Source organism: Pseudopipra pipra, chromosome 13 (assembly GCF_036250125.1).
Source record: "Pseudopipra pipra isolate bDixPip1 chromosome 13, bDixPip1.hap1, whole genome shotgun sequence".
In the NCBI taxonomy this organism is placed as follows: domain Eukaryota; kingdom Metazoa; phylum Chordata; class Aves; order Passeriformes; family Pipridae; genus Pseudopipra; species Pseudopipra pipra.
The window spans coordinates 18,057,725-18,081,856 of NC_087561.1; the positions used below are offsets into that span (position 1 = coordinate 18,057,725).

The 24,132-nt window shown below is 49.1% G+C and overlaps 1 protein-coding gene across 8 annotated transcripts in view; it reads left to right on the forward strand.

Annotated features, from left to right (window-relative positions):
- ARHGEF9 (Cdc42 guanine nucleotide exchange factor 9) overlaps positions 1–24,132 on the forward strand; it is a 187,361-nt gene that overhangs the window by 33,462 nt on the left and 129,767 nt on the right. The window contains exon 1 of one of the 8 annotated variants that reach the window (XM_064670192.1): positions 22,596–22,724. The exons of 6 other annotated variants lie outside the window; for them this stretch is intronic. In XM_064670192.1, the coding sequence (XP_064526262.1) occupies positions 22,695–22,724 (30 nt within the window). In that variant the 5' untranslated portion in view covers positions 22,596–22,694. Of the gene's footprint in view, positions 1–22,595; positions 22,735–24,132 lie in introns of those variants that run through there. One more of the 8 variants, XM_064670197.1, reaches the window with a different exon arrangement.

A 24,132-nucleotide genomic window follows, 5' to 3' on the forward strand; every position in this document is an offset into this window, starting at 1 on the left:
TCGGGGTATTTGAAAGAGCTTCTCTTGTCTGACAGTCCCCTTCCAGCTCATCGGAGGCATCGGCTTCTGTTATCTGAGCCACTGGAGTATTCAAGTTGTTTGGATAATGCAGACTTAAGTGGAAAAACAAAACTGCAAAACCAACCACTTTTGCCAGCAGATTTCAGCCTGACATCAGTCTCAGGCTGACACTTTGGATACTGAGGAGGGTTGCACGGGCAGGGAGAAGCCGGGTTTTGCTGAGCAGGAATTATGGAAGCTCTGAGGAACTGCAGCATCCCAGATCCTTACATACACTCTGACAAAATTCTCAGTGGGGAGCTCCCCCTACACCAAAGCAGTCCCTGTGTCACCTCTGCTGTGTTCCTTCCCTCTCCATCCCTGTGGATGCTGTGGCTGTGAGGGCTTTGATGTGCAGATACAGTGACGCATGTTTCATTCCCTAATCACAGTCCGGATAGTTTTGCAATAGGGTGAAGATTCGGGGCTCCACGTTGTACACATTGCGGCAAAGACACCAGGAGGAGGGAGGGCAAGGGGAGCACTGGAGTGGGCAGGAGAGCTGGGGCTTGTGTGTGCTGTGGGGAGCAGCAGAATGCCCCTGGAGACCCCTCTGGGTTGGTCCCTTGCTGCTCTTGCTGCCCTGCAATTCTCTGGTTGCAGGAATTTTCTCCAGGGTTGAGAAAAAGGACATTTCATGGTGGTTTCCCCGTCCTTGCAGCACTGCCAGCCCAAAGCATTCATGAGTCCTGAGTCAGTCCTCACCAACTACCCCCAAATTATACGACCGAGGGTAAAAATTGGGTCTTTGTTTTGGGTAGAAATAAAGGGAAAATGTTAGTTTGGGGTTCTTTATCTAAACTGGCCTTCAGGCTGGAGCTGTTGTGCTGGGTTTGACTCATGTGCCTCAGTCCTGTGCTCCTCTGCCTCTGGTCTCACTCTCACTGGGACATGCAGACTGCTGGCACTGGAGAGAAAGGAATTAAAAATTAACATTTGATGGATATATGAGGTTTGGGATCTGTGACCTGAGCCAGCCTTCAAAACCCATCACACCCACAGGCAGGATTCTGCTGGGAACACCTGGTGCTGAAAAAAGGCTTGAGGAACCAGACTGGGATCTTGATTTTGAAGCAAAGAATTACTAAGGATCTGTGGGTTTGCTTGAGGCCCCTTAATATCTTTTATATGGATTAGTTAGAGAAAAGTGTCAGGGCTAGGTGCAGTACAAGGCAAGGTGCCGTGTTCATCACAGGAGTGGTCCCACTGCCTGCCTTCAGCTGGAATATGCACTGACTTCTTTTCTGACCCTGAGGAGCATGACAGAAGTGCTTGTTTTGGTATTAGGCTGAGGGATATCTTGCAGGGAAAGGAGTGCTCATTGTTTTCTTGCAAAACTGTCTATAAAGGCAGAAGTTGTCAGATTTTTTTGACCCTTAGCACTGTTTTTTTCTGAGCTTATTGCTTTCACAGGGCTGTCATGGCAGGGACTGCGCAAATGCTTCTTGCTCACATCCCACAGCACGTTGGCTTAGCTCCGAGAGCCTCCAGTGGCACAGGAAAAGGGATCTTCCTTCACTGCTCAGTGCCCTTCTGCATGAACAGCTCATCTGTCTCTCACAGGCTGGCAGCACTGGCTTGCGTTTATGTTCCACTTGTGGCTAATGTTCATTTATAACCTCCTTTCTCTCTCTGGCAGCATGCTTCAGGTTCTGATTTGGAAATTAAGCTAATAGCATTTCTGGTAATTTAAAGACTCTGTATGTGAGTATATGCCTGGTGGGAATATGCAGCAGGTAGTTTCCCACATAAAGAAGGTTAAAGGCCTTTGTGAAAGCTGGAAATTTCCTTTGCTTTCAAACAAGCTTCTCATCCAAAAATAGCAGTGAGCTGGTAGCTTGGCTTATCCTTGTTTATTAGCAGCAGATGCTGCTAATGGATGCAGAGGGTTGTCAGGAGGAGCAGTGTGCACCGGGGCTCTGAGGTGCCTGGCTGATTGCTGATCCAAAGCAGGCACTCATCACAGGATCAGATCCACATGTTCCTTGTAGGATTCCCAGGCATGCTCCCGTTGCAGGGAAAATGCAGCAGTGACAAGCCTTCATTGGCTCTCAGCTGTCCAAATTGGCAGGGAAAGAATCCAACCAAAGAAGCTGTTTTGTGGTGTAATAGCCGCTGGGTATTTATACCTGTGCAGGAAGGTGTTCCCTGTCTGCATGGGAGGGTTGTACAGGAATCGGGGCAGGAGCTGGCTTTTGAATTTTTGGGGCTCATCTGGGAATATCTGTGTCTTTCCACTGCAGAACTGTGCAGTTTGGAGGAATAAAAGAATGAGCGAAACCAAACTTGTGTTCCTGGCACGAACCTGCCTTTCCCCAGGTGCCAGCACTGTCTGCCACAGCCTCTGCTGTTCCTGTGGCTGAGGTCAAGGCGGCATCACACAGCTGGGGTGCTGGTTAAGCTCAGTAAATCAACAGGGAAACCCTGGAAGCTGCTGCTGTGGTTGTTGGGGTTTATTGGAAGGTGGGTATCCACGTTCTGCTGTGGGGTGTTGCCTGGGAGAATGAGGGACACAGCATTGAGGTGTCCTGTGGAGGACCTTCAGAAATTCAGTCTGTGCTGTGGAGTGAGTGCACCTTGTTCACAATGTTGTAGAACTTCCTCTCACGGTTCCCTGTGGGAGCACAGATATGTGGGAGCACAGATATGTGGGAGCACGGATATGTGGGAGCATGGCCATGGCTGGGCTCTGCAGACAAGAGGATGCATCCTGCCCAGGGATCCAGCTGCACAGCCAGGAGCACACCTCCAAGCTGGGCTTTACACAGCAGTCTATGGAATGCTTCCAAAGGCAAAATTCCATCCAGCCTCTGCCTGTACCCAGCATGGATTTGGCTCACAGAGCACTGGGAGGGTGTTACTTGCTGGGAATCAAAGATGACTCTGAGGGGCATTGAAAACCACGCTGTAGGAATGGTGGAGCCCAGGCCAGGGGTGGTCTAGGGCTTTTTCTGGGAACTGTTGGTACCTTTCCTTGAGCTCAGAGCAAGTGACACCACTGGAGAGGCCACGGGATATAATGTGATTCCCATGAATCTTCCTCGTGGCCCTGTTGCCTGTCGGATGTTCTTTGGTTAATGACTGTTAACGTCATCCAGAATATGCCTTTCCACAAACATCAATTCCTCATACTCTCATGTGGTTCCTGGAAAACTTTTTGTGTCCAGTGCTCTTTTATTTTCTGTTTCCTCTGGCTCCCTGTTTCTTTAGTTTATAAAACAGAACAAAAGACCCTACTAAATTCTAGTAATTATAGTCATCCAAGCAGGTACACCCATGATTGGCTTAATAAAGACACAGTGTGTAAAGCCTTTCATAGAATCATTAAGGCTGGAAAAGTCCTCCAATGTCATCAAGTTGAACCTTTGTTTCTGAGGAGGAAGAAAAGTCCTGCAATACGTCAGTACAGTTTATGACTGTTTCCGTGTGTAATTTGCAAACCATTAAAGCCAGGCCTGCTGGTGGCCCAAAAAGGCAGAATGCAGTCACGAAAATGGAAACAAATTATGCAGTTCCCCACTGTTACCAGCTCCTTGAAAGTGAAATATCTCGGAGGAATTTTAGCTTGTGACTTTTGATGCTCTAACCTAGTTGTAGCAGGGCGTTTGCAAGGCAGGAGTTAACCTACTTCATTTCCATTTGTTGTGGAGTTGGGTGTTTCTCTCTCCTGGTCAGGCTGGACAAAGAGTGAACACTGAGCCATTGGGTGATTTATCATTTAAAAACTAAAGAGATGGGGAATATTGATGCTCAGAAAGGGTAGCAGTGATCTGATCCCAGCTATCCTGTATTCGTTACTGTGTGGTGGGATCAGAAATGAGGAAGAGGAGATGGCAGGAGTCTGGCTGTGTGACAGGCACATCCTGGTTTCACAGAGATGGCACAGGAGCTCAGGGTCCCACTGCCGCTGGCTGTGGGCTGCTGGGATTTGCATCAAACCCACCTCTGTCCCTGGGTAGCAGCTCCCCAGCAGACAATCTGCAAATCCACATTCAGTTCCCTGAAGGCTCTTGGGATTTTGCAGTGAGGGCTTCCAGGGGAATGTAAAGTGTTTCACCCTACTGCTCCCACCCAGGCCCGCAGTGACGTCTGCTCTGGAAGGAAGAGGGTTAGGAAGAGCCACTTGAGCTGGCCAGAGGTTTCTCCTTCCTTATCCACAACAGATATTTGCAGAAGGCCCAGACCACCAGTGCGATGGGGTTTGGCTGATGTGCATTAATCCTGTGCCCCTCTGGCAGTGGGTGTTGCAGCTGACCCTAGGGGTTTATCCAGGTCTTCCGTCAAGTGACAGCGGAAGGCAGAGGCTATCGGGGGTAACAGCAGACAGGCTGGAGGAATAAAACCTGCAGCTGCTGCAGACAGTCTGTTTTATCACCTTTGTTCTCTTTTTAGCCACCTGACTATTCCTGGAAGAGCTAATATTAGCTCGCCCATCTATTTCTTAGAAGCTGGGAAAACAAGGATCTGATTGAATGTCCTGGTTTCCAGGTGAACTGATGACTGGTTGGTACAGTTGGCTCTGAAAAGCCTGATAAACTCTTGCATCCCCAGCCCTCAGTGTGGGGAGGCATTGAAATCCGTGGTTGTGGAAGTGGCAGCATGAGAGGGATTAAAAATATTGAGCAGTGTATTTAATCTTGTTTGAGAGGCACTTCCAGTGCCATCCCAGTCAGGATACAGATAGTCATGGAACCTGCTTGCTTCATTCTGCTCTAAAGAAGCAGGTCCTGAGATGTTTAAGTAGAGGGTTGATGCTAAAAGTCAGAATTTTGGCAGGATATTTGCCCAGGATTTGACAGTGTGTCTTGTCCTGATGCTCCCATCCCATTGTATTCCGGATGGTAAAGGCCAGATTAGAGACGATGAAGCGAGTGTAGAGAGGGATTGGAGAGGTTCGCATTTGTTCCCTGAGTGACACCCACGGCAGAGCTGCTCAGATTACGGGGGAGGGATGATCCTTCTCAGTGCCACTCCAAGCTCTGTGTGGGACCTGGCAGACAGTGCTCCTTCTGCACATTAACGTCACCAGGTAAGAACAGCTCCAGCTGGTGCTTTTGTCAGCGAGACACGGGGCAGAGTGACCTTTGCTGTGTTCTCCCAGAGCTGTGATGTCACTGGGGAGAGACAGGGGCGAGCAGGGCTTTACCTCTGCCTTCCTCTGGCCATGGTGAGGGCGACAGACATGTCAAATGCTGCGGGGGGGGGGGCAGGTTGTCCTTGGGTTAAGGGAAGGAAAGCAAGGCATGATCACAGAATCCCAGAATATGCTGAGCTGGAAGGGACCCACAGGGATCGAGTCCAACCGTCAGCCCTGCACAGGCCCATCCCCAAGAGTCACACCCTGTGCCCCAGAGGATCATCCAAACCCTCCTGGAGCTCTGGCAGCCTTGGGGCTGTGCCCACTGCCCTGGGGAGCCTGGGCAGTGCCCAGCCAGCCTCTGGGGGAAGAACCTTTCCCTGAGATCCAACCTGACCCTGCCCTGACACAGCTCCAGGCCATTCCCTTGGGTTCTGTCACAATGTCAGACTTCCCCAGAGCCCTGGGGCTGCCCTTGGTTGCAGAGGGACTGGTGGGACAGGAGCACCAGCACTGGGAGGCTGGGCATGTCTCACCTCTGGGCTGGTGTGGGATCCATGAGGATCCTTCTCTTCTGGCAGCAGGGCTGGAATGCCCAGGTAACTCCCACCTGTTGGCAGAGATCTCAGGAGTGTGTGAGCTGAGGGGAAGATGCTTCTCTTCATGAATAAACCACGAGTGGCAGTCAGGAACAGAGGTTTTAATTAAAAAGCTCATCAATAGCTGCCATCTTGAAAAACAACACGTGGCATCCCTTGGTGAGCAGTTGGCATTGGAGCCACCTGAGGCACTGGGAGACATTCTCAAAGATGCTGCAAAACCAGCTAAATAATTAAAACTAATAATAATTATAATGAAAAAAAAAACCAACCTGACAACCTCAGTGTTTAAAAATTAAACGTTTTGATGAAATATTAAATGCTAATTATTTCTTTGCACTTGTGCTGGCATCGGCCCTCTTGCCTTTGGCAATTTAACATCACATACCAGTAATTGAAGTGTATTGTCAACATTTGTGTTACGTTTACCACCCGGGCCCCAAACCCAGCAGTTCTGAGGGCTGTGTTTGATTCGTAGTGGTGAGCACTTTGCTGTGTTGGTCACACTGGTGTGAATACCAAAACCAGCCACCTAAATGCCACAACATCTTGGCTGTTAAAAACAGCTCTTGCTCTGAGGAGCTGCCAGTCTAATTTCAACAGTGAACTTGGTGAGATGGGCTCAATTGATACACCAGAGACTAAATGAAATGGAAAATGAGAGGGCAAAAGGATATTTGGAGAACATTTTACGGCTTTCGTGTTTTGTGTGTTGTTTTAACTTCTAGTCAGTGCTGTTGAGTTAATTATATGATGTTTAAAAAACAGGAGTTGAACTGAGCTCAGGGTGGGCAGATGAAAGACGTGACTGGCAGAGGAAGATGCTGCACATTCCTTTGTTTACCTGCTTTCCTCTCTGTGTAAGGATGTATCAGTGCCTTGTTTATTTGGGAGGTGGCTGCTAATATTATGCATGAAGGAAGTGTCAGTATACTTCCCCTCCATGAGACTGATTCATAGAATCTTAGAATGGTTTGGGTTGGAAGAGACCTAAAAAATCCACTAGTCCAACTCCCCTGCCATGGGCAGGGACACCTTCCACTAGACCAGGTTGCTCAGAGCCCTATCCAGCCTGACCCTGAACACTCCCAGGGATGTAAACCTTTCTTCTCTTGCATTTTCCCCAGAATAATGAGGTATTTTACACGTTTGTAATCCTCTTGGGGTGGGAGGGGATGGGCTGCAGACATCTGAGAATTGTTTTTCGCCTCTCACTGCAAATATTGGGAGGTTCGCTCGTGTTTGCCAGTTGGAGGCTCCTTTCTCTGGCACGGGCCTGCTCTTGCCAAACCTGTTGGTTTGGGTGCTCAGCACTGCCAGGGGGTGCTGTGCCCTCTCCTGGGGTGCCACGTGGAGAGGACACAGTGTGTGGATAGAGTCATGGACTCACAGAATCGTTAAGGTTGGAAAAGAACTTTATGGTCCTCAAGTCCAATCATCAACCCAGAATCACCATCATGTTCACCACTAACCCATGTCTTCAGGTGCCAAATCCACATGGTTTTTTAACACTCAAATTTCTCGACACTGGAGAAATTTTTACATTTGGGGGTATTTGTCCCGCTGTTTCATTGTCTCAAAGATGTTCAGGCAGCTTTTATGAAAAAAGAAAGGCTTTTCCCCCTCCCACCTTATCAGTTCAGGAGTCTTAAAAAAACGTTCTGGTATGCAGTTCCAACTGAGATTTCCAAAGCAGGCGGGAGATGTACATGAACGCACGTCTGGGAGTAAAAGCAGGAGCCTTGTGGAAGGAAAAGTATTTGTTGGTTTGTTAGAATGTGCCTTGTTAAAGGGAACAGCATCTCTTGTCTCTGAGAGAGCAGCTCAACAAGACAGATAAGAGTGGGAGAAGCAGTGAGAGTTTAGGGGTGATCTGGGATTCCCAAAGCTCGGCTCAGAGTCTGGAAGTGATATTGTGGGATGTATTTTCAGCTTGCAAGTTGATATTAAATGTTGAGATTTTGCTGGATGGCTTTGGAGAGAGAGAGCAAGGAGTCTAATCAAGGAATTCTACTCAGGTCTTCCCACTGTAAAGTGGAAGCAGCAGCTCCCAGCTTGGTGTCACAGCACTGCTGCAGCTTGGGCAGGTGGGAACGGGGAGTGTGGGTCACACACAAAAGTGCTTCTGAAAGGGTAAAGAAATGGTGATTTTTTCTTGGAAACGTAAGTGGGGAGGCACAGATGGGACAGATGGCTCGGGGGGCTCACGGCCGTGGGGAACTGTGCCTTTCTGGCAGCTCCTCTGGGATGGAGGGTGGTAGTGCCTCCTGTCCAGATGCCCCCGTATCAATATCTGCGCACAGATGGGGACTGGGGGTGCTCTGAGGGCACGGCCTTGTACATCTCCACATCCAGGGATGCTGTGCATGGTGTCCTCAGTAAGGAGGTGATTTGCTCTCAGGAGGAGCTGGATGGGGTCCTACCTTGAGGAAGAGGTTGGTCTTATGGAAGTGTCATGGGGGTGAGGAATGGACTGGTCAGTGCTTTCCTCTTTTTTGGGGTGGTCTCTCTGAGGCATGTTTAGTGAACAGTGCTTTTGTTGCTGGTGCTTATCCAATACCTGTTTTGGAGTCTTGGGGTTATTAAATCAGCATCTATGGCCAACTCTAAATTCACTAATAACTTTTAAAAGCAGAGACAATTAGCAGACTCAGTGGGAGAAGAGCTTTCACAGAGAAGCAATTTAATGTGCTGCCAGCCTGTGCATCAATGTAGTGCACTGTATGAACATACCAGAGGTACTTTTCCAGCAGGCTTCACATACTCTGAGTTTTCAGGCTTTAATAGTCTTTCTAAACTCAAGAAAGCACTAATCTCCTTGAGGGAACAAATAAAGCAAGTGGACAAAAAGAAATTAGTAATTTCATCAGGGATAAATTGCCCTGTTGTTCCTGGCCAACGTGCTCATAGGAGCTTCCTCTGGGTCTGAGGGAGCTTCTGCAGGTACCCAGGCAGGTCAGACCCACCATCCTCCTGTGATCTCCAAGGAAGACATATCCCCATTTTCTCCTCTTTATTCATCACGACTAACACAGCAGTGACAGACCAGTGGGCACCTAGGCTTGTGCTGAATGGTTTCAGGAAAGGCAGCTTGAATATTTTCCATGGAGACTGTGGGTTTTGGTCAGAAAATCTAGATTTACAATCCATTTTTGTGTTCATTCTGCTGCCCTTCATTCTTTGCCCTTCTTTTTGAGGGCAAAGACTCAAACAGAAAGATAGAAAGTTTTACGGCTCCAAACAGTAATCAAATCAACTTCACTTTCAGGTTTTAGCTGAAACTGAAAATTTTCTTCAGAAAGCTCATTAAAAAAAAGAAACAAAACCAAAACACAATAAACCCTCCACAGCCAAAGCCAGCTTTAATATCTGTGTTTTGTGCAGAAGCCACAGTTTTTTGCTCAGCTCTGTGCTGGCTGGGCTGCAATGTGTGTTTGAGTGTTCTTTACTTGGGGGCTTAATCTATTGTAGGGATTTCTGTGGGCTGTCAAGAGAATGGCAGCCCAACAACTAGCTCTGTTTCAGTGAAAGAGAAAGGGAATATTGTCTGTAATTCCTGTAAATGAGTGTGGAATAATTTTAAGTCTTACAGGATTGAGCATTAAGAATAGTACAAAGAAGTGAATGCTCAAGAGCTCTTAAGCTCAGCCCCATTGCTTGTGCTGGTTTGTGTGGGTGTGAAGTCAATGGGAGCAGAGAACTCCTGGGGCAACCCAGGGGGTGGCCCCATCAGGGAGGGGGACCAGAGCTGTTAATGATGGTAAAAATAACATTGAAATACAAGAAAAATGAAGGAGCGAAGAAAAATAAAAAAAAAAAAAGGAAAAATTTGGAGGGGGGGGATCCTAATGAGCCATTTTCTCTCTCTGTGCAGTTACTGCAGCCAAGTCCAGAATATTCTGGGAGGGTTATGTATCACCAGAAAATAGAGCCTGAGCACCGAGTAAGCAGTGAAACAGTGTGAGCTGTGAATGGAACAACAACTGGAAGAGCAGAAGGGTTGGGCAGATAGACTGTGGTGCTTAAATATGTCAGATCCAGGCTTGCTATTCTGTGAGGCATACAGGGCAAGAAGTGCTTATTCCATATTTTTGTTGGTGTTTTTTTTGGTTTTTGTTTGTTTCTTTGTTTTTGAAGTTAATTGATTTTTTTAAAGAGGTTTCCCATTGTTTTTCTTTTCAAACCTCAAAGTCAGAGGGGTAAGTCTGGATCACTGCTGGGTGCTTTGGAGAAAAGAGAAGATTCCCGATATAAATAGTTCTTCAGGGCTGGGTCTCAGCAAAATGGTTTTCTGATTTCCAGCTGGAACTGTAGTTATCAAAGCAAATGATTTAACAAAATATTCTCTAATAAGCAGCAATTCTGGGAATCTTTGCCAAAATCCAGTTTTTCGTTGATTTCCATGAAAGCTTTACAAGCTCAAAGCACTTGCAAAGTGTAACCAAATAACACTGAGCATGGGTTGGAGCTGCTGGTGGAACTAGCACATGGCTGGAAGACTGTCTACTGTAGTTGAGTTGGAAAAGTTAATTCCCTCTTTCCTCTTTGGATTAAACAAAATGTCTCTCCTTACGGAAAAAAACTGTTTTATTTCTGGTCTCTAGTTCGTGAGAAATGGGGTTAGAAGGATGCTGTGACAGCATTCTGCCCTTGCTGGTCCTGCTTGGGACAAATGTGTGTAATTTCTAGGAGGAAAATCAAAGTTATTCAGTATATTTCATCCAAGAAAGGATCCATCATCTCTTTGCGTCTCTGACACTAAGTGTGCACACTGGACTCTTGTGGCTTATCAATATCTCTGTTAAATTCCCCACCTTTTGCAATAAGCCATATTCTCTCCAACATGAGAGATGGTTGTTTTACCACCATGGAAAAATCATGAACCAATAACTAGTAATTTATATCACCTTGTAATGCCTTCAAGCATTTTATCTCCATGTAAAGAATATATATAGATTTAGGTAAAACTAGGTCACAGCCCCAGCCTTTGGGTGAAGAGAAAACACCCAAAGAGACGCAGGTTTTGCCATCCTGGGAGAACACCTTCCTTGGACTGCAGCATGTGCTCAGACTTCAAACCCCTGTGGTTGGTGGTTTTGAGCAGTTCCCACATGAAAATCCACTTTACATCTGTGGACAGGCAGCGAAGAACCTGCTGATGCATCTCCACGTCCCACTTGGAGAGTTCATGACTAGCCTGGCTATGTCACCAAGTGCTGTAAAGGCATCTTTTAAATACAGGTAGTCCCAAGGAAGACAGGAAGATCTTGCCAGCCCTGTTTGTCTTCTGGGTTCATGTGTGATGTTGATCCCCTGGCCGGTGGTTTTGGGGCAGCTGGAAATGAGAGTAGTGAGCTGCCATCTAACAGGAGTGTTTGCCTTTGGAAGAAGAACTTGGCGGAGTAATTATGCAGTGTCTGGCATGGGAGCCAGCTGCTCTTTGCCCATGGGATGCATCCCTTAGGTGTCCTGGTAATTCCCGTGTTCCTGTTGCTTTGTGCCAACTGGGAGCTGGGATGTTCTACCCAGGCTGCGATTCAAAGCTGGAGGAAATTCTGTATGGGGTTTATGTGTGTTTATGACGAAAAGGCCCATATATCAGTGAGGGATTAGAGTCATTTAGAGGCACGGAGGAAGCCCATCTCTCCTTCCTATCCATGAACTGAGTGGGATCATTGTGTTCTTAGAGCGGTTTGCAGGAGACCTAATCAAATTCCCTTTCTGGCAGAGCTGACACCCAAGCATTCTTGCCTACTGGAGGTACTGGCATTAAGGATTTGTGTGCTCCAAACTGTGCTTATCCAGACACATGTGGGATAACACAGAGCACAGGGTTTATTAATAGAACCCAGCAGCCAACATATGGCTGCATAGTGGAAGCAGAGTAAAGCATAAGCCACATGTTCCTTTTTAAGAATATGTATTCACACCTTTCACTTCCCACAGGATATTTTTGTGAGGCTTCTACAGTTAGTCTGCTATCTCCAACAGGCTATTTTTATACCCTCCCAACGTGGCTTAATTAAGACAAGTTGTGTTTTATAAACAATCCTATGCATTTCAAACCCACTCCCTTCCAAAATAAACCCACCCCAGCAAGATCTAGGTGGTACACATGGCAGCAGAGTGCTTGGATCAGCACCTGCCAGAGGAATTTTCTGGCTGCATTTACAGCCTTGGGTGCAGCTTGGCTGAACCTTGTTGTGCATTTCATGTATTTCAAATGCCATTCTAGGGCCCCTCTGACAGAGCTGAGCAGGCAAGGGCTGCACCTCCAGCTTTTATCTCAGCCCTGTGTCTTTGTTCTGTCTTGTTTTTTTTCACAGCTGAGATTTTAAGGAGTCTCGGGGATTGTCTTCAGCCAGACGAGCTTGTTGTGTTTCCAAAAGCTTTAGATTTGGGGCAGACTTTGAAAACGTGATCTTGCAGCCTCAGCTGGCTTATGCAAGTAATCGTGGTGATTCCTTCCTTGAGGAAGGATGTCCACCTGTATTTAGTGAAAATTTAGGGTGATGCACAAAACCTTCTATTCTCATGGATGGAATACAGGAAGATTTTTCGATGGCTGCCTGTATTACTTATTTCTCATGCCATATTCTTAACATTGCTAAAATTGGCAGTTTACAGGAATTACAGTCTTGGAAGTGTCAGGACACTCATCCTGCCTGCCAACATCCCTTTCTAAGAACTTGGGAAGATTAGTTCGTAGCGTAGATTTTTCTCATGTTGAAGTTCATAAGGATGAAAATCTCCATGTGGGATATAACTGTGCAACTTCAGTGACAAAAATTGCTAAGCGCATTACATATAAATAGCAAACTGCCTTCTTTAGGGACTGATACAGACTGCTCCTGAGATAGTTTAGCAGGCAAGTAAATAGTAAAACATGGGTATATTTAGCACTCCAGAAGGCGATGGATGGTGTTCAGACTTCACATCACATGGACTCTTGAAGTCTTTACCTCTGTATAATCCCTTGTACTCAGCAGTGATGTGGTGGCACATTTGGGACCTAATTACAAGCTCCACTGCCAATCCAAGTACCAAATGGAGAAGGATGGTTTTTGAAGGCAGAGGATGGACCTGACTTATGAATCATGAGTAGCAGGGAAGGTGGTGCAGGAAAAGGCTGACGCAGTTTAATGGGATTTGGATTAAAAATGGTTTAATGGGATCTGGGCATAATTGTGATTTTAATGCCTGCTTGCCTCACTGGTTCATGCAGGTGCTGCTTGGGTGGATGGTTTGAGGTTTGCATCCACTTCTTCAAAAATCACACTTGACTGGCTGTGGTCACACAAGCAGGTTGATGTTGCAGAAGTCCCTGCAGGCTTGTCACAGCTCAGCCCTGTGGGGCAGTGGGAGAGAGGAGCCTGGGACATGGCCAGAGAGCCAGAGGGGTCATGGGAAGCTCTGTTAACCTTTCCCAACTGAGTTCAAAACAGGTTTTCCTTCTGTATGTTTTTTTCCCTTCTGGATTTTTTTCCTGGTTGGGTCAAGCTTGAGACCTTCCCACTTCAAACTCACCATTTTCCCCAAGGCTGTGGAAAAGACTCAGGTGTGCTCATTGCCATGCAAGCCTGGAAAAACTGCAAAGAACATTTGCAAGTGTGGTCTTTGAAACAAACCCACCAACCCACTTGGACAGCACCCCTCACCTCTTTCTTCCCTTTTTCTTAGGCTTTTGTAAGGACATTTCTGCTGTTGTCGAGGATGCTCATCCAGAATTCACACCCACACACAAATTTTGTGGTGATGTAACAATGCCTGTTACTGATAGTGAGTCTGGGGTTTTTAACCTAAAATAAATGCAATGGTAGAGCTGTACTGTTAGTGGAAGGGAGCTGTGTTAAACTGGTTTTACCATGTTGTCTTCCTTCCAAGAATGCTGCCATCCTGAACGGTGCTCATTATTTAAAATGAAAATCATAGACCCTCCTGGTTGTCCTTAGAGGATGAGTGAGGCTTATGTGGGAGCAAGTTCCAGGACTCCTGTAAGTGAAGAAACCATGTCACCACATCTGGGAACCTGAAGTGTGGTGCAGAGCTCAGTGTTTTATGATCTTTAAAATCCTTGAGCAATACTGACTAAGATCAGTATATTCAGAAACAGTTAATTGAGGAGCTTTTCCTATTGTGTCATCTCAAGTTACACACTTGGTTTCTCTCAATAGTGCTCTCTTGGTGAGGTCAGAGCACCTCAGGGGGATTTTTTTATGTCTTGTGCTTTATTACAAGCACACTCACGTTGTAAGGTGTGAGCAGACCCGGCAGCCTGACTGCTGTGGCGTGACACCTTGACAAGAATATGGATGTTCTTGGCAGTGGTGCATTAATAAGGATCAGTCTTGTGAGGGGGACCACTGCAGAGCAGGAAAGCACACAAAGGCAGAGCATGTGGGAAGTGGCTCTGGTGCAGTAGCCCAGGCTCTGGTGAACGCAAGGTGAGCCTCAGAGCCCCGCTCGTGGTGTCCTGTTCTACCCCTGCTGATGGGGACTGACGGGTGTGATCCCTTCTCTGGGCTCAGGACCTGCTGGGGTCCTTGCTGTCTCCCTGGGGCTCTGGGGGACAGGCACACTGGGACAACTCCATTTGTTTCCAGAAACTGCAGGGTCACGTTCCATCCTCTTCATTTCCAAGCCTCCAGCCACTAGAGGGAGAGAATGCCACATATTTATGGCTCCATTTGTGCGTGGGGATGTGTTCAATAAGGGAATTGCTTTCCTGCAGCAAGGCTTGCCAGGCAGTCCGATAGCTGGGTTTAACCCCTTTATTTATCTGGCCACAGTTTCACAACTGCTCCTGAGATTTGACCCCTGTAGACCTCGGTTGGTTTACGATCTCAAATTCTAACAGCTCTGGAGGATGTTAGATGATCCTTGTCCATGTTTTACACCCTGTATTTGCTGTCGAGCATCCCTGCTGTGAAATGGCTTCCGTGGGGGGAAACGCGTGGCTCCTGCTGGGTGTGCCTGTCTGCTCGTGTTACTGCACAGCCCAGTGCAGTGCTGCAGCGGGAGGGACAGCGGGCACTGCGCCGCGGGACACCGACCCCCCCGCCCCACACTTCCTTCCTGATAAGCCAGAGACTCCTGGAGCCCATGGCCTGTTTCCTCTGCAAGAATAAAACAAGCCCAAGAGGGATCTCATTTCATTTGAAATTAAACCATTGAGTTAGTAATTATTGTAGGCAGATGAGTTTCAACGATTTCAAAGGACACCAGCAAGGAGTTATGGGTTCAAAGGAGAGGACTGGGGTGGGAGCTTTGAGAAGACAGTGTCAGAAAGGGAATTCGATAGACTTTTGAAAGTGAAACAATATTGAAACTTTCCTTTGCAGATTGAGCTCAGTGGGGAAGACCCCTGGAAGCCTGATGAAGGACTGTGGGACTTGCAGGGATCTTGAAAAGTAGCTGGGGATGAAAGCAGCATGTTCAGTGGGTTTGGAGGGCTGCAGCCTTCAGTCTGCAGTGCTGTTGACCAGGAGAATTTACATCCCTCTGCAGATGGTGGGTGGGGAAGAGAGAGTCTTTCTGCCTTTCTTTGGGCTCCAGAGGGTGACTCAAGGTAGGGCTCTCTCAAAAAGGAAACCTCACGATGCTTTAGCAGCCCAAAGTGCTGAAGGAGAGCATCTCTCTGGGAAATGTTCCTCACTCTGAAAGTCGGTAGTTCCACTTAATAGAGAGACTCAGCAAAGAGGTTTCCTTAGGCGGATGGGAGCTGCAGATGACGCTCCAGCTCAGGAAGTTCTGGTGAGGCTGGGGCTGGTCCCAGCTGTTCCTTTCCCTAACTGTTTCTCTTTCCCAGATGTGCCCTGGTTGGCACAGCTGATGGCAGGCATGAGATAAGCAGGGAGGGAAATCTGCAGGAAGGCACTAGAAACCTTGGGATTAACTTTACCCAACCACATTGGGAAAATATGCATCATTGTGGGGAAGGTGGTCAAAACATCCCTCGTTGTCCTGGGTGTCCATCACTGGACACCCCATACTTGTAGGGCTGAGGTTGGGCTGCTCCGAGAGCCCTCCCTGCTCCGGTGTGTTGCTCCTCCCTGCACCCCTGGCTTGGCCAAGGCTGTCCTAACACGTCCTGTGGCAACTCAGACTAACTGCGGCCATGAGAACAGGGCTGAGAGCTGAGCTGCTTAAGCTCAGCTTCCAGGGCCACAGGTCACAGCTTTGAACTGAATAATAGAGTGAGGAGAGTGACGAGTGAGTTTGAAAGGCTCCTCCACATCGCTCTGTGCATCCTGATGAACTGTGGCCATCACCTCATAAACATGACCTGCTCATTAAGCCTTCACCTCCTGACGGAGATGTGAGGTCTTGGGGGGCCAATCTCCTTGCCTTCTGCTTTGCTTCCCAAGAGCCAAGCCCTGACACTGTTACTCAGGCAGGAATCCCGTGGATGTGGGTGGGAGCTGTGCCATAGGTGGATCACACCCTGCCATCGCAGTGCTGCTCTCTGCAGGTGCAGGGATTAACATGGCAGGGAAAGCATTTCTGTCCCAGGGTTTTGTGTGTATTTGTGGGTGTAGGACCAGGTTGGGATGCCTCCTCCAAAGGCACCCAGCTCCAGTGGGATCTCTGCTGGGTTTGCGTGGTGGAGAGGGGCCAGGCAGGAGCTCAGGTGTGAGTCTGCCTGTTGGTGTGACAGAGGAGGGCTGCAAGAGCCCCCACGCCATGAGATGTGGCCATGCTGTGGGCCTTGGAGGCTCCTTCCCCAGCTCCAGCATGGGAACATCCCTCCAGGCACGAGGGAGGATCATGCCTGCAGGATGTACGGCTTTGTCAGTCCCTTCTGACCTCAAAACACACGACCTGGGGCAGCATTTATTGTTTCCCCGCAGATCTTCTCGTGAATAGCAATACTAAGCTCTAGTTTTCTTTCAAAAAAAAAAAAAAAAAATCTCTTTTTTGGCTGCAGATCTCTTAGTACACAAATGAAATGAATTTATATATAAGCACTGTGCTACTTGTAAAGCCCTTTCAGTTTCAAATTTAGTTTTATTCCTCTTTTTAATCTCCATAGGATTTTCCCTAAATAAGCAGAACTAGGGCAGTGCTAGTGACAGATGGACATAAAGAAGACTTGGATGCTGGAGAGCCTTTACTGGGCTTGGGGATCTGAACTGGGGTGCTTTCCTCATCACCCTAAGAGTTTAATTTGCCTGCAGGTTTTTAATTTTCACCTCTAAAGCAGAGGTCTTGGCAACAGAGAGTGTTCCTTGGCAACAGACTCCTTGGTTCATTAAAGCAGCAGTGGGAGGCTTCAAAATGCCACTGTTGGAAAAAGTTGAAAGATATTAGCAAATCAAATGGGCCGAGGCATGAGGAGTCTTGTCAGTCAGGTGAGGATGGCAAGGAGAAGGAATAGTCAACAAGGTGCAAAACATGAAGGGAACTTGAAGGATCAGTTCTGGAAGGAGGCAGGTCTGGGATTTGCCTGTTTCCCTGCCTTCCCAAGGGCCCCATCTATCCCACAGGATGGCCTGGAGAGGAGCAGCAGGAACCTCTGTGTGTCTGGGGGATCGTGTGCTGGCAACAAAATAGTTTTTACTTAATAAAAAACCTCCTTTTTAAAACAGGTTTCCAACTGTGGTTTCCCACTCGGGCTGCATAAAAATTAGTTTGTTTTGGTCCTCTCAAAAACTGAAGCTGTAATTTTGTTAGTAAAATCCAAAAAGTCCTTTGGGGAGAGTCTGTGAGAGTGTGGCCGTGGCCCTTTCCATCCCTTCCCTCCTTTAGCGTGGAGCAGGCTGTGTGACACTCTGCCTGGAGCCACACTGGGGTCTGTTTGCACTGTGACTGCTAAATATAAATATACCAAATAATTAACAATGCCTCATGTATGTAATTAGATTAGAATTAAATTACTCTAGTTCGTACCAGCATACAGAGTGTACGTACAAGTAGCTGATGAGGATTGGAGAAGGGGTTTGGAGCAGAGGGAGACAGGTTTGGGCTCCCCTGTCTGTCCCTGCCAGTGTTTGATGTGTAACCTTGGGCAGTCAGGGGAAGCCCCTGTGCCCTGGTTTGCAGGTAATGATTTTTCTCCCTTCCTGTGGTAAACAGCCAGATCCCAACCACAGCCATCAGAGCAAGTGATGTTTATGCACTTGTTCCAGTCCTGTGGTTCTGTGATTCTATAATTTATGACTGAAACTATCTTTGTGTCAGAGTTAGTTCAGGAGGACACTCCTATCTGGGGCTTCTGAGTATGTCATCTCCTGTTAAAGAACAAACAAACTCTCTTGTAATGTACCATAAATAATAATAATACTTTGCAAGAGCCCGGAGCACTGTGTTATTGCTGTGCTAATCAGAGAGGCACTGGGCCATTATGAAAGTATTCCATGGGGTTTGGGGTTTTTTTCCTGCAGGAAGGTACGTGTTTCATAGCTGTGTAGCGTGGCTGATTGGTTTATAAAGCCAGGCTGGATAATTCCTAGTAGAGGTTAGACAAATTCTCCTCCTTTCTCATTAATTAACCTGTAGGATTTGGTGCCTGTTCTTTGCAGTTCAGTAGAGACAATGACTGCAGGAACATATTTGTGCTCTCTGATATGGAATGAAGAACATCTGCCTTCTGCAGCAGTGAAATACTGTCACGTGCCTGGGCTCTCCAAAGGGCACTGTCGGGCTTCTGCCTGGATGAGGCAATTCCGGGCTGGAATTTCAATAGGGAGGTGTTGGCTGGGGGATGTTCTCCAACGCTGCATTGTAGGGGAGGGAAGAGTGGATGAAAAGCAGAGGAACGGAAATCCCTGCGTGAAGGCAGCAGCAGCAGGGCAGGGAGAGGAGCACCTTGGAAAAAGTTCCCACATCCAGAGAGAGGTTTATAGCAGTATTCTTATGGTGGGATTAAAGAAAGGAGGCTTTGGAGATCTAAAGGAGATTTCAGTGGTGATGTGGTAATACAATAAAGAAAAGAGATGAGAGGCAGGTGAAGTCCTGCAGTGCTGCTCTGCTGCTCTGCTGCTCTCACAGGTTGCAGGAAAATGAACCATCATGTTTGGAATCCCACTGCTGTGTTTTGGAGGTCTGAAACGAGGGATCTGCACCCAAAAGCTGCACAGCGATACCACAAATAGTGGCTGGGAGAGCAGGGTGGGTGTCTGTGTGTATTGGATTGGACAGCAGATTGCAGTGGGAATGTTGTTAAAGTCGTGTGTGTCACTTCCATGGCTCCAGATGTATTGGATGAGGTACAAGGATGGAGATTACTTATTGCTGTTTCAGAGTGTGATGTGATAGTGACTATCCTGCTGATACCAAATTGCTTGGCTTCTGAGTCGCTCTCCAGATGCAAGGAATTAGGAGAAAATAAATTACACATGGAAAAGTGGCATAAATCTAATCATTATAGTCCCTTTATTAGTCACAACTACTACTACAGAGCAGTGTCCAGGTAAACCCTGTCCCTTCCTTCCCATCTCTGCTCACCAGTGAGGCTACTGCCCATTATGAATATCACTTGGCAGTCAGAAGTAGACCCCAAACTGGACTGGCCTTTGAAGGGCAGCGGCCATCTGAGGGTGAAGCACATCAGCTCGTTTTTCTCCTTCCCTCCTCATTCTGGAGGGAAGGAGACATCTGGTAAAATGTGACCAGAGCACAGCTCTGCTGAGAATTACTGGGACGTTGTGTTATGGATGAGCAATACACGAGTTCTTCCAGAGCAATCCCCCAGGCAAACCAGGGACTCTGTCTGCTCACCTGGGCAAAACCTCGTCCCTGCCTCCCCAGTGGGATGTGCTCAGGTAGTAGAAATCCCATTTTTTCTACGCTAAGTCCCAGGGCAGGAGCCTGCAGTGCAGACTCTGCCCAAACACCCCACACTGAAAGTTGGCTCCCTTTCCCTGTGGGCACTGTGGGTTTTCCTACCAGTGCAATGCCCTGGCACTGCTCCACGGTGCTCTGTGACTCACAGCTCGTGTGTGTTGTTTGAAATGCCCCATGTCTGGGGTGTGCTGGGTGGGCAACCCACTGTGCCTTCAGATGTGTGGGCTGTAACATCCCCTTGGAATGCCTGGCAAAGGGGCCCAGACGTGGTGCCCTTTCCTGGAAGGCAGGTGCTTTGCTCCAGTGTGGGGAGGTGGAGAATCGTAGAGCAGAAGCATAGAATATCCTGAGCTGGAAGGGACCCACAAAAATCATCCTAGTCCAGCTCCTGGCCCAGCACAGGACCAACCAGAAGCTCACAGGTAGCTCCTCCCTGCTCCCCCTGCTCTGGCAGGGATGCTGGGTTTGGTCCCCTGCCTGCTGGCTGCCTGCAGAACGCTTTGCATAGACAATGAGGCAGCAGAGGTGCATTTTCTTGGCAGGGAAGAGGCAGCTGGGTTCTCTCTGTGGTTGCATGTGCCAAAGAGAATGGCTGCCCCACTGCTCTGGGCAGGATGGGATTTGTGTGCAGGCTGATGCTCAGTCAGGGGTTTGGCTGATCTCTGGGCTTTCCTGCCTTTCCTTCCCTTTGCAGGGAGCAAGAATTAACCTGGCAACTCTTGCTTTGCTTCTCAGATCAGTTTAGTGTAAACAAGGGATAGAATGTGAAACGGGAATATGAGCCTTATTGACAGGCCTGATTAACAGCTGACAGGAGGAGCAAAACAGTGATAATTTCTTCTCGTGTGCAACAAACTTCCACAACAATTGTCCTCCTCCTTCTCCAGATCCACATTACCAATTGGAACAGTTGGGTGGGATGTGCCAGACAAATACCCGCTCCATTTGCACTGCCAGGTTAGGATGGGTGTAACTTGGACTGGAGTGAGTGGAGTTACTGGGATGAGGCAGTGTGTGGTTTAAAGATGATCTCGTGCTTAAGAGGGTCATTCTTGTATTATCTGTGTGTGCTGACAACAATGCAGATCTCATTCAATATTTCCCGGTAGAAAAACATTTACCTTCAATTACAGATAACCTCATCATTGCTCTCTTTTTAGTTCAGGTTTCTGAAGGAGCAATGCCCATGCATTCAGGATGTCCGTCTGTCTGTCAGTTCTGCTGTCCTGGCTCTCCCCAATCCCTGCAGCTTTTAAATCAGTTGGTGAGGTTGTGCTGGATCTGTCTAACATCCCAAACAGGTTTTGTACCTGATGAGGAGCAGACCCTGATTGACAACACCCGAATGGTTGCCAGAGGTGGGATTTTCCAACCAGAGTCCTCCTATGGATGTAAATAACTTACCTGGAGTTTCTGTCACTTAACATAGGAAATTTAGGTAGAATTCCAGAGTTTGGACAGCTATAAGCATTTGTCTCCTGACTCACTCTTTTGTCAGCCATCTCTGGCAATAATGATGGCTGTCAGTGCCTGTAGAAAAAGTGATGGAATATGGCTTGATGTAACTGGAGCAGGTTAACGTGGGGCCGCAACAAGATGCAGAGATGCTGGGCAGCATCCCTTCGCTCCTGCTTGCTCTCCTGGTCTGTCCCAGTTCAACAAATAAGTGAAGACACCTAGGCTCTGATCCTGCTGAGTGGCACAGGACCAGCACAAAGTGGCAGTCACGAGGAGCCGCATGTTGTTTCCTGACTCAGAATCTTCAGCTACAGGAAAAACGTTGACTCCTCTGGAGGCCAGGAGCAGGAGATCCAAGTGCCCTTCTGCCCTTGAGTGCATGGATAAAACCGCACTCAAACACAACCCTAAATCCTCTGCAAGTGTAACTGAGGAGACTGTAGCTTCTCCAGAGGTTTTGCAGTATATCCTGTATGAGGATCCAGTATGTCCAGTGTACCCAGTGCATGTATATCCTGGCTGTGGGTGTCTGCGCCCATCTGAGCAGGATGTCAGCCATTTCCCACTTTGTCTCCACAATTCCTACCTGCCCTCCTGGCTCTGAAACCAGCTGCAGACCTTGGTTGCCAGAGAGGAGATTTGGGGAGCGTTGGGGGGGCATTTTGCCTGTTCTCAGGGGTGTGTCAGTCCCTGCTCCGGGCTGCCCCTTCCTGTGGGCAGCGAGCCCTGGGATGGCGTAGCCGCCTCCGTGAAAGGCCTTGGCCAACTCCTGCGATCTCCATGTCTTTGAAAAATGGGGAGAACCATGTCAACATGCGTGTCCCAGCTGGAGGACTCGGGAGGATTCAGCCCTGTCTCCAGTTGGCTCTACACATCCCATATGCTGCCGCCGCCTCTCCTCTCCAGCGCCAGACAGAGCGATCTCCTCTCCCTCGGTGTGGTGGGTGGCCGTGGCAATGGGGAATGCTTTAATGAGTGGATTCTCTTCTCAACTCTGCAGCGGGCTGTACTTTCCTTGCCGTGACCAGAAAGTCGGGATAAAGCTCCCTCACAAGGGGAGCGAGCAGGGGATTAAAGCCCTGAGGGGGGAGTGGGGTGCGGGTGCTGCGAGGAGGATAACCCCGGGCAGCAGGGGCAGCGCTTGGCTGGGCTGGGGGCTTTGGTTTCAGTGGGAAGGGGATTTATCCTGCATGTGGAAAGCAGAGTGAGAAACTACTGCCCTTTGAACGTCAGCAAAAGCCCCAGCCCATTGCTGAGCGTGGAGCCATGTGCTGGCTCTGCAGATCCGGAGTCCTGCAGCGCTGGGGGCGAGGGTGACCGGCCAGGGCAGGAGGGCAGGGGGTGCCCGGGCTGCTGGGCGACTGCGGGGACCCTCCCCAAGTTTGTATAGGTCCCCCCTCCCTCCCCTCTGCTCTCCTCCCCTCCCCTCCTGCAGAGTTTCAAAGCACGGCAAGGGAAAAAAAAAAGGACATCCCCCTCCCCTCAAATCCCTCGGTCCGTGACTGAAATAAATAAGCACAATCCCAGGTAGTGAGGAGGCTGCTAGTAACGTGCTCCTGACAGGCACGGGATTGCCGGGCTGAGGGATGGCTGACTGAAAGCTCCGGGCTAGGGTGGGGGTGGGGGGCTTCTTTTTTTTCCTGCCAGCTCTCGCCAGGCAGTAGGGATTTTTTTTCCTTCCCCTCCCTGATAATAAGGACATCATCAGAAGCAAGATGCAGTGGCTAAGGGATGGAACAGGAATGGTGAGTTCAGGTAGCTATGTCTTTCTCTTTTCCTCTTATTGCAGTACTTTGACAGGGAAATGAAACCTCCGTCCTATCTCCTGACTCCTCCTTTACTCCCTGTCCTTGAAACCATTGATCACTCTGTAGCCATTTTATGGACTCTGCATTCCCAAACTGCTGAGCAAAAGAAGAAATTAAAAGAGAGGAAGGAGGGTGGGCACGCATTGGGGCGTGGGAGGGGGAGCGGCGCTCGGCGGGGCTGGAGAGGGGGTTTCGGTAGGGTGAACCGGGGGGACTATGGGGGAAGCAGAGGGTTTTCCCGGTTCCCGAAGATGGGCTGTGTGGTGTGCGAGCCGGGGGAGAGACTGGGAGGAGAGGAGTGCCGGCACAAGGATGCTGGCTGGCGGCAGCCGCCGGGACCTGTCAGATCTGCCCCTCCGCCGGATGATGAGTTGCGGTGCGGGGGGAGCCGAATGTGCTGCTGAGCTGGAGAGTCCCTGCCTGCGCTTGCATCAGGCTGTCACACTCCTCGGGAGTGGAGAGGCTTCAGGAAAGCCGGTTAAACACTGACAGCTCTGCTCAATGAGACAAAATCCTGCCGATTTGCAGATGCCCTCGCTGAGCCCGGAGTGCGGCTCGTAGGGGCTGTGTGTGCCGGGGGGGGGGGGAAGCGGGGAAGTTCCCCCAGCTCAGCAGGGTCCCTCTGCCTCATTCAGAAACTTCCCCGTGAAGCGATGCGGTTGTTATTGAGATCCTCCTCCCCCCCATCTCTCCCTCCTTGCACAGCTTGGCTTTGCAACGGCAATTTCCCTCTGTGCTGGGCTGGGCTTTGCAGGTGGTTTTGGGTTTTGCCCTTCCCTGGGCGTTCTCCCTCCTGCGGGGAGCCTCGGGGGATCCCTGCGGGCTGCTCCCGGTGTCTGGCTGGCTCGGGCCGAGCCGGCTCTGGCGTCACCTGGCTCAGCCCCCGCATTCCGGCTCCGCGGGGGCACCGGCAGATGCCGCTGGCAGCGAGGAGGCTTTTGGAGCCAGCGCAGGGATCACTGCCCGCGCTCTCCTGGTGCCCAGCCACCAGCTCTGTGCCGCCCTTGTGCGGCTCCTTCTGCCCTTCAGCCCCTCTCGGATGCTCGCACAAATTGGGGCGGAGTGCTTTGTGCTCCTGGAAGGCTCGGTGTGATGCGGCTGTAGGCAGCAGCCTGCATTAGGTTCCACATTTGCTTAGGTCCTGTTTAAGGTTTGTCTACCACCCCGCAGCGGTTTGGGGGGTTTGCTGCCACCTCCCACCCTCTGAGCATCCCGAGGGGGCGGGATTTCTTCCCTGTGCCCCCTGGACCCGCTCGCAGCCCGAGGAGCACTTTGCCGCTCTCCGCCGGTGTCCAAGCAACGCAAATCGCCGTTTGCCGGTTTACGTTGTCAGAGATAAGTACGG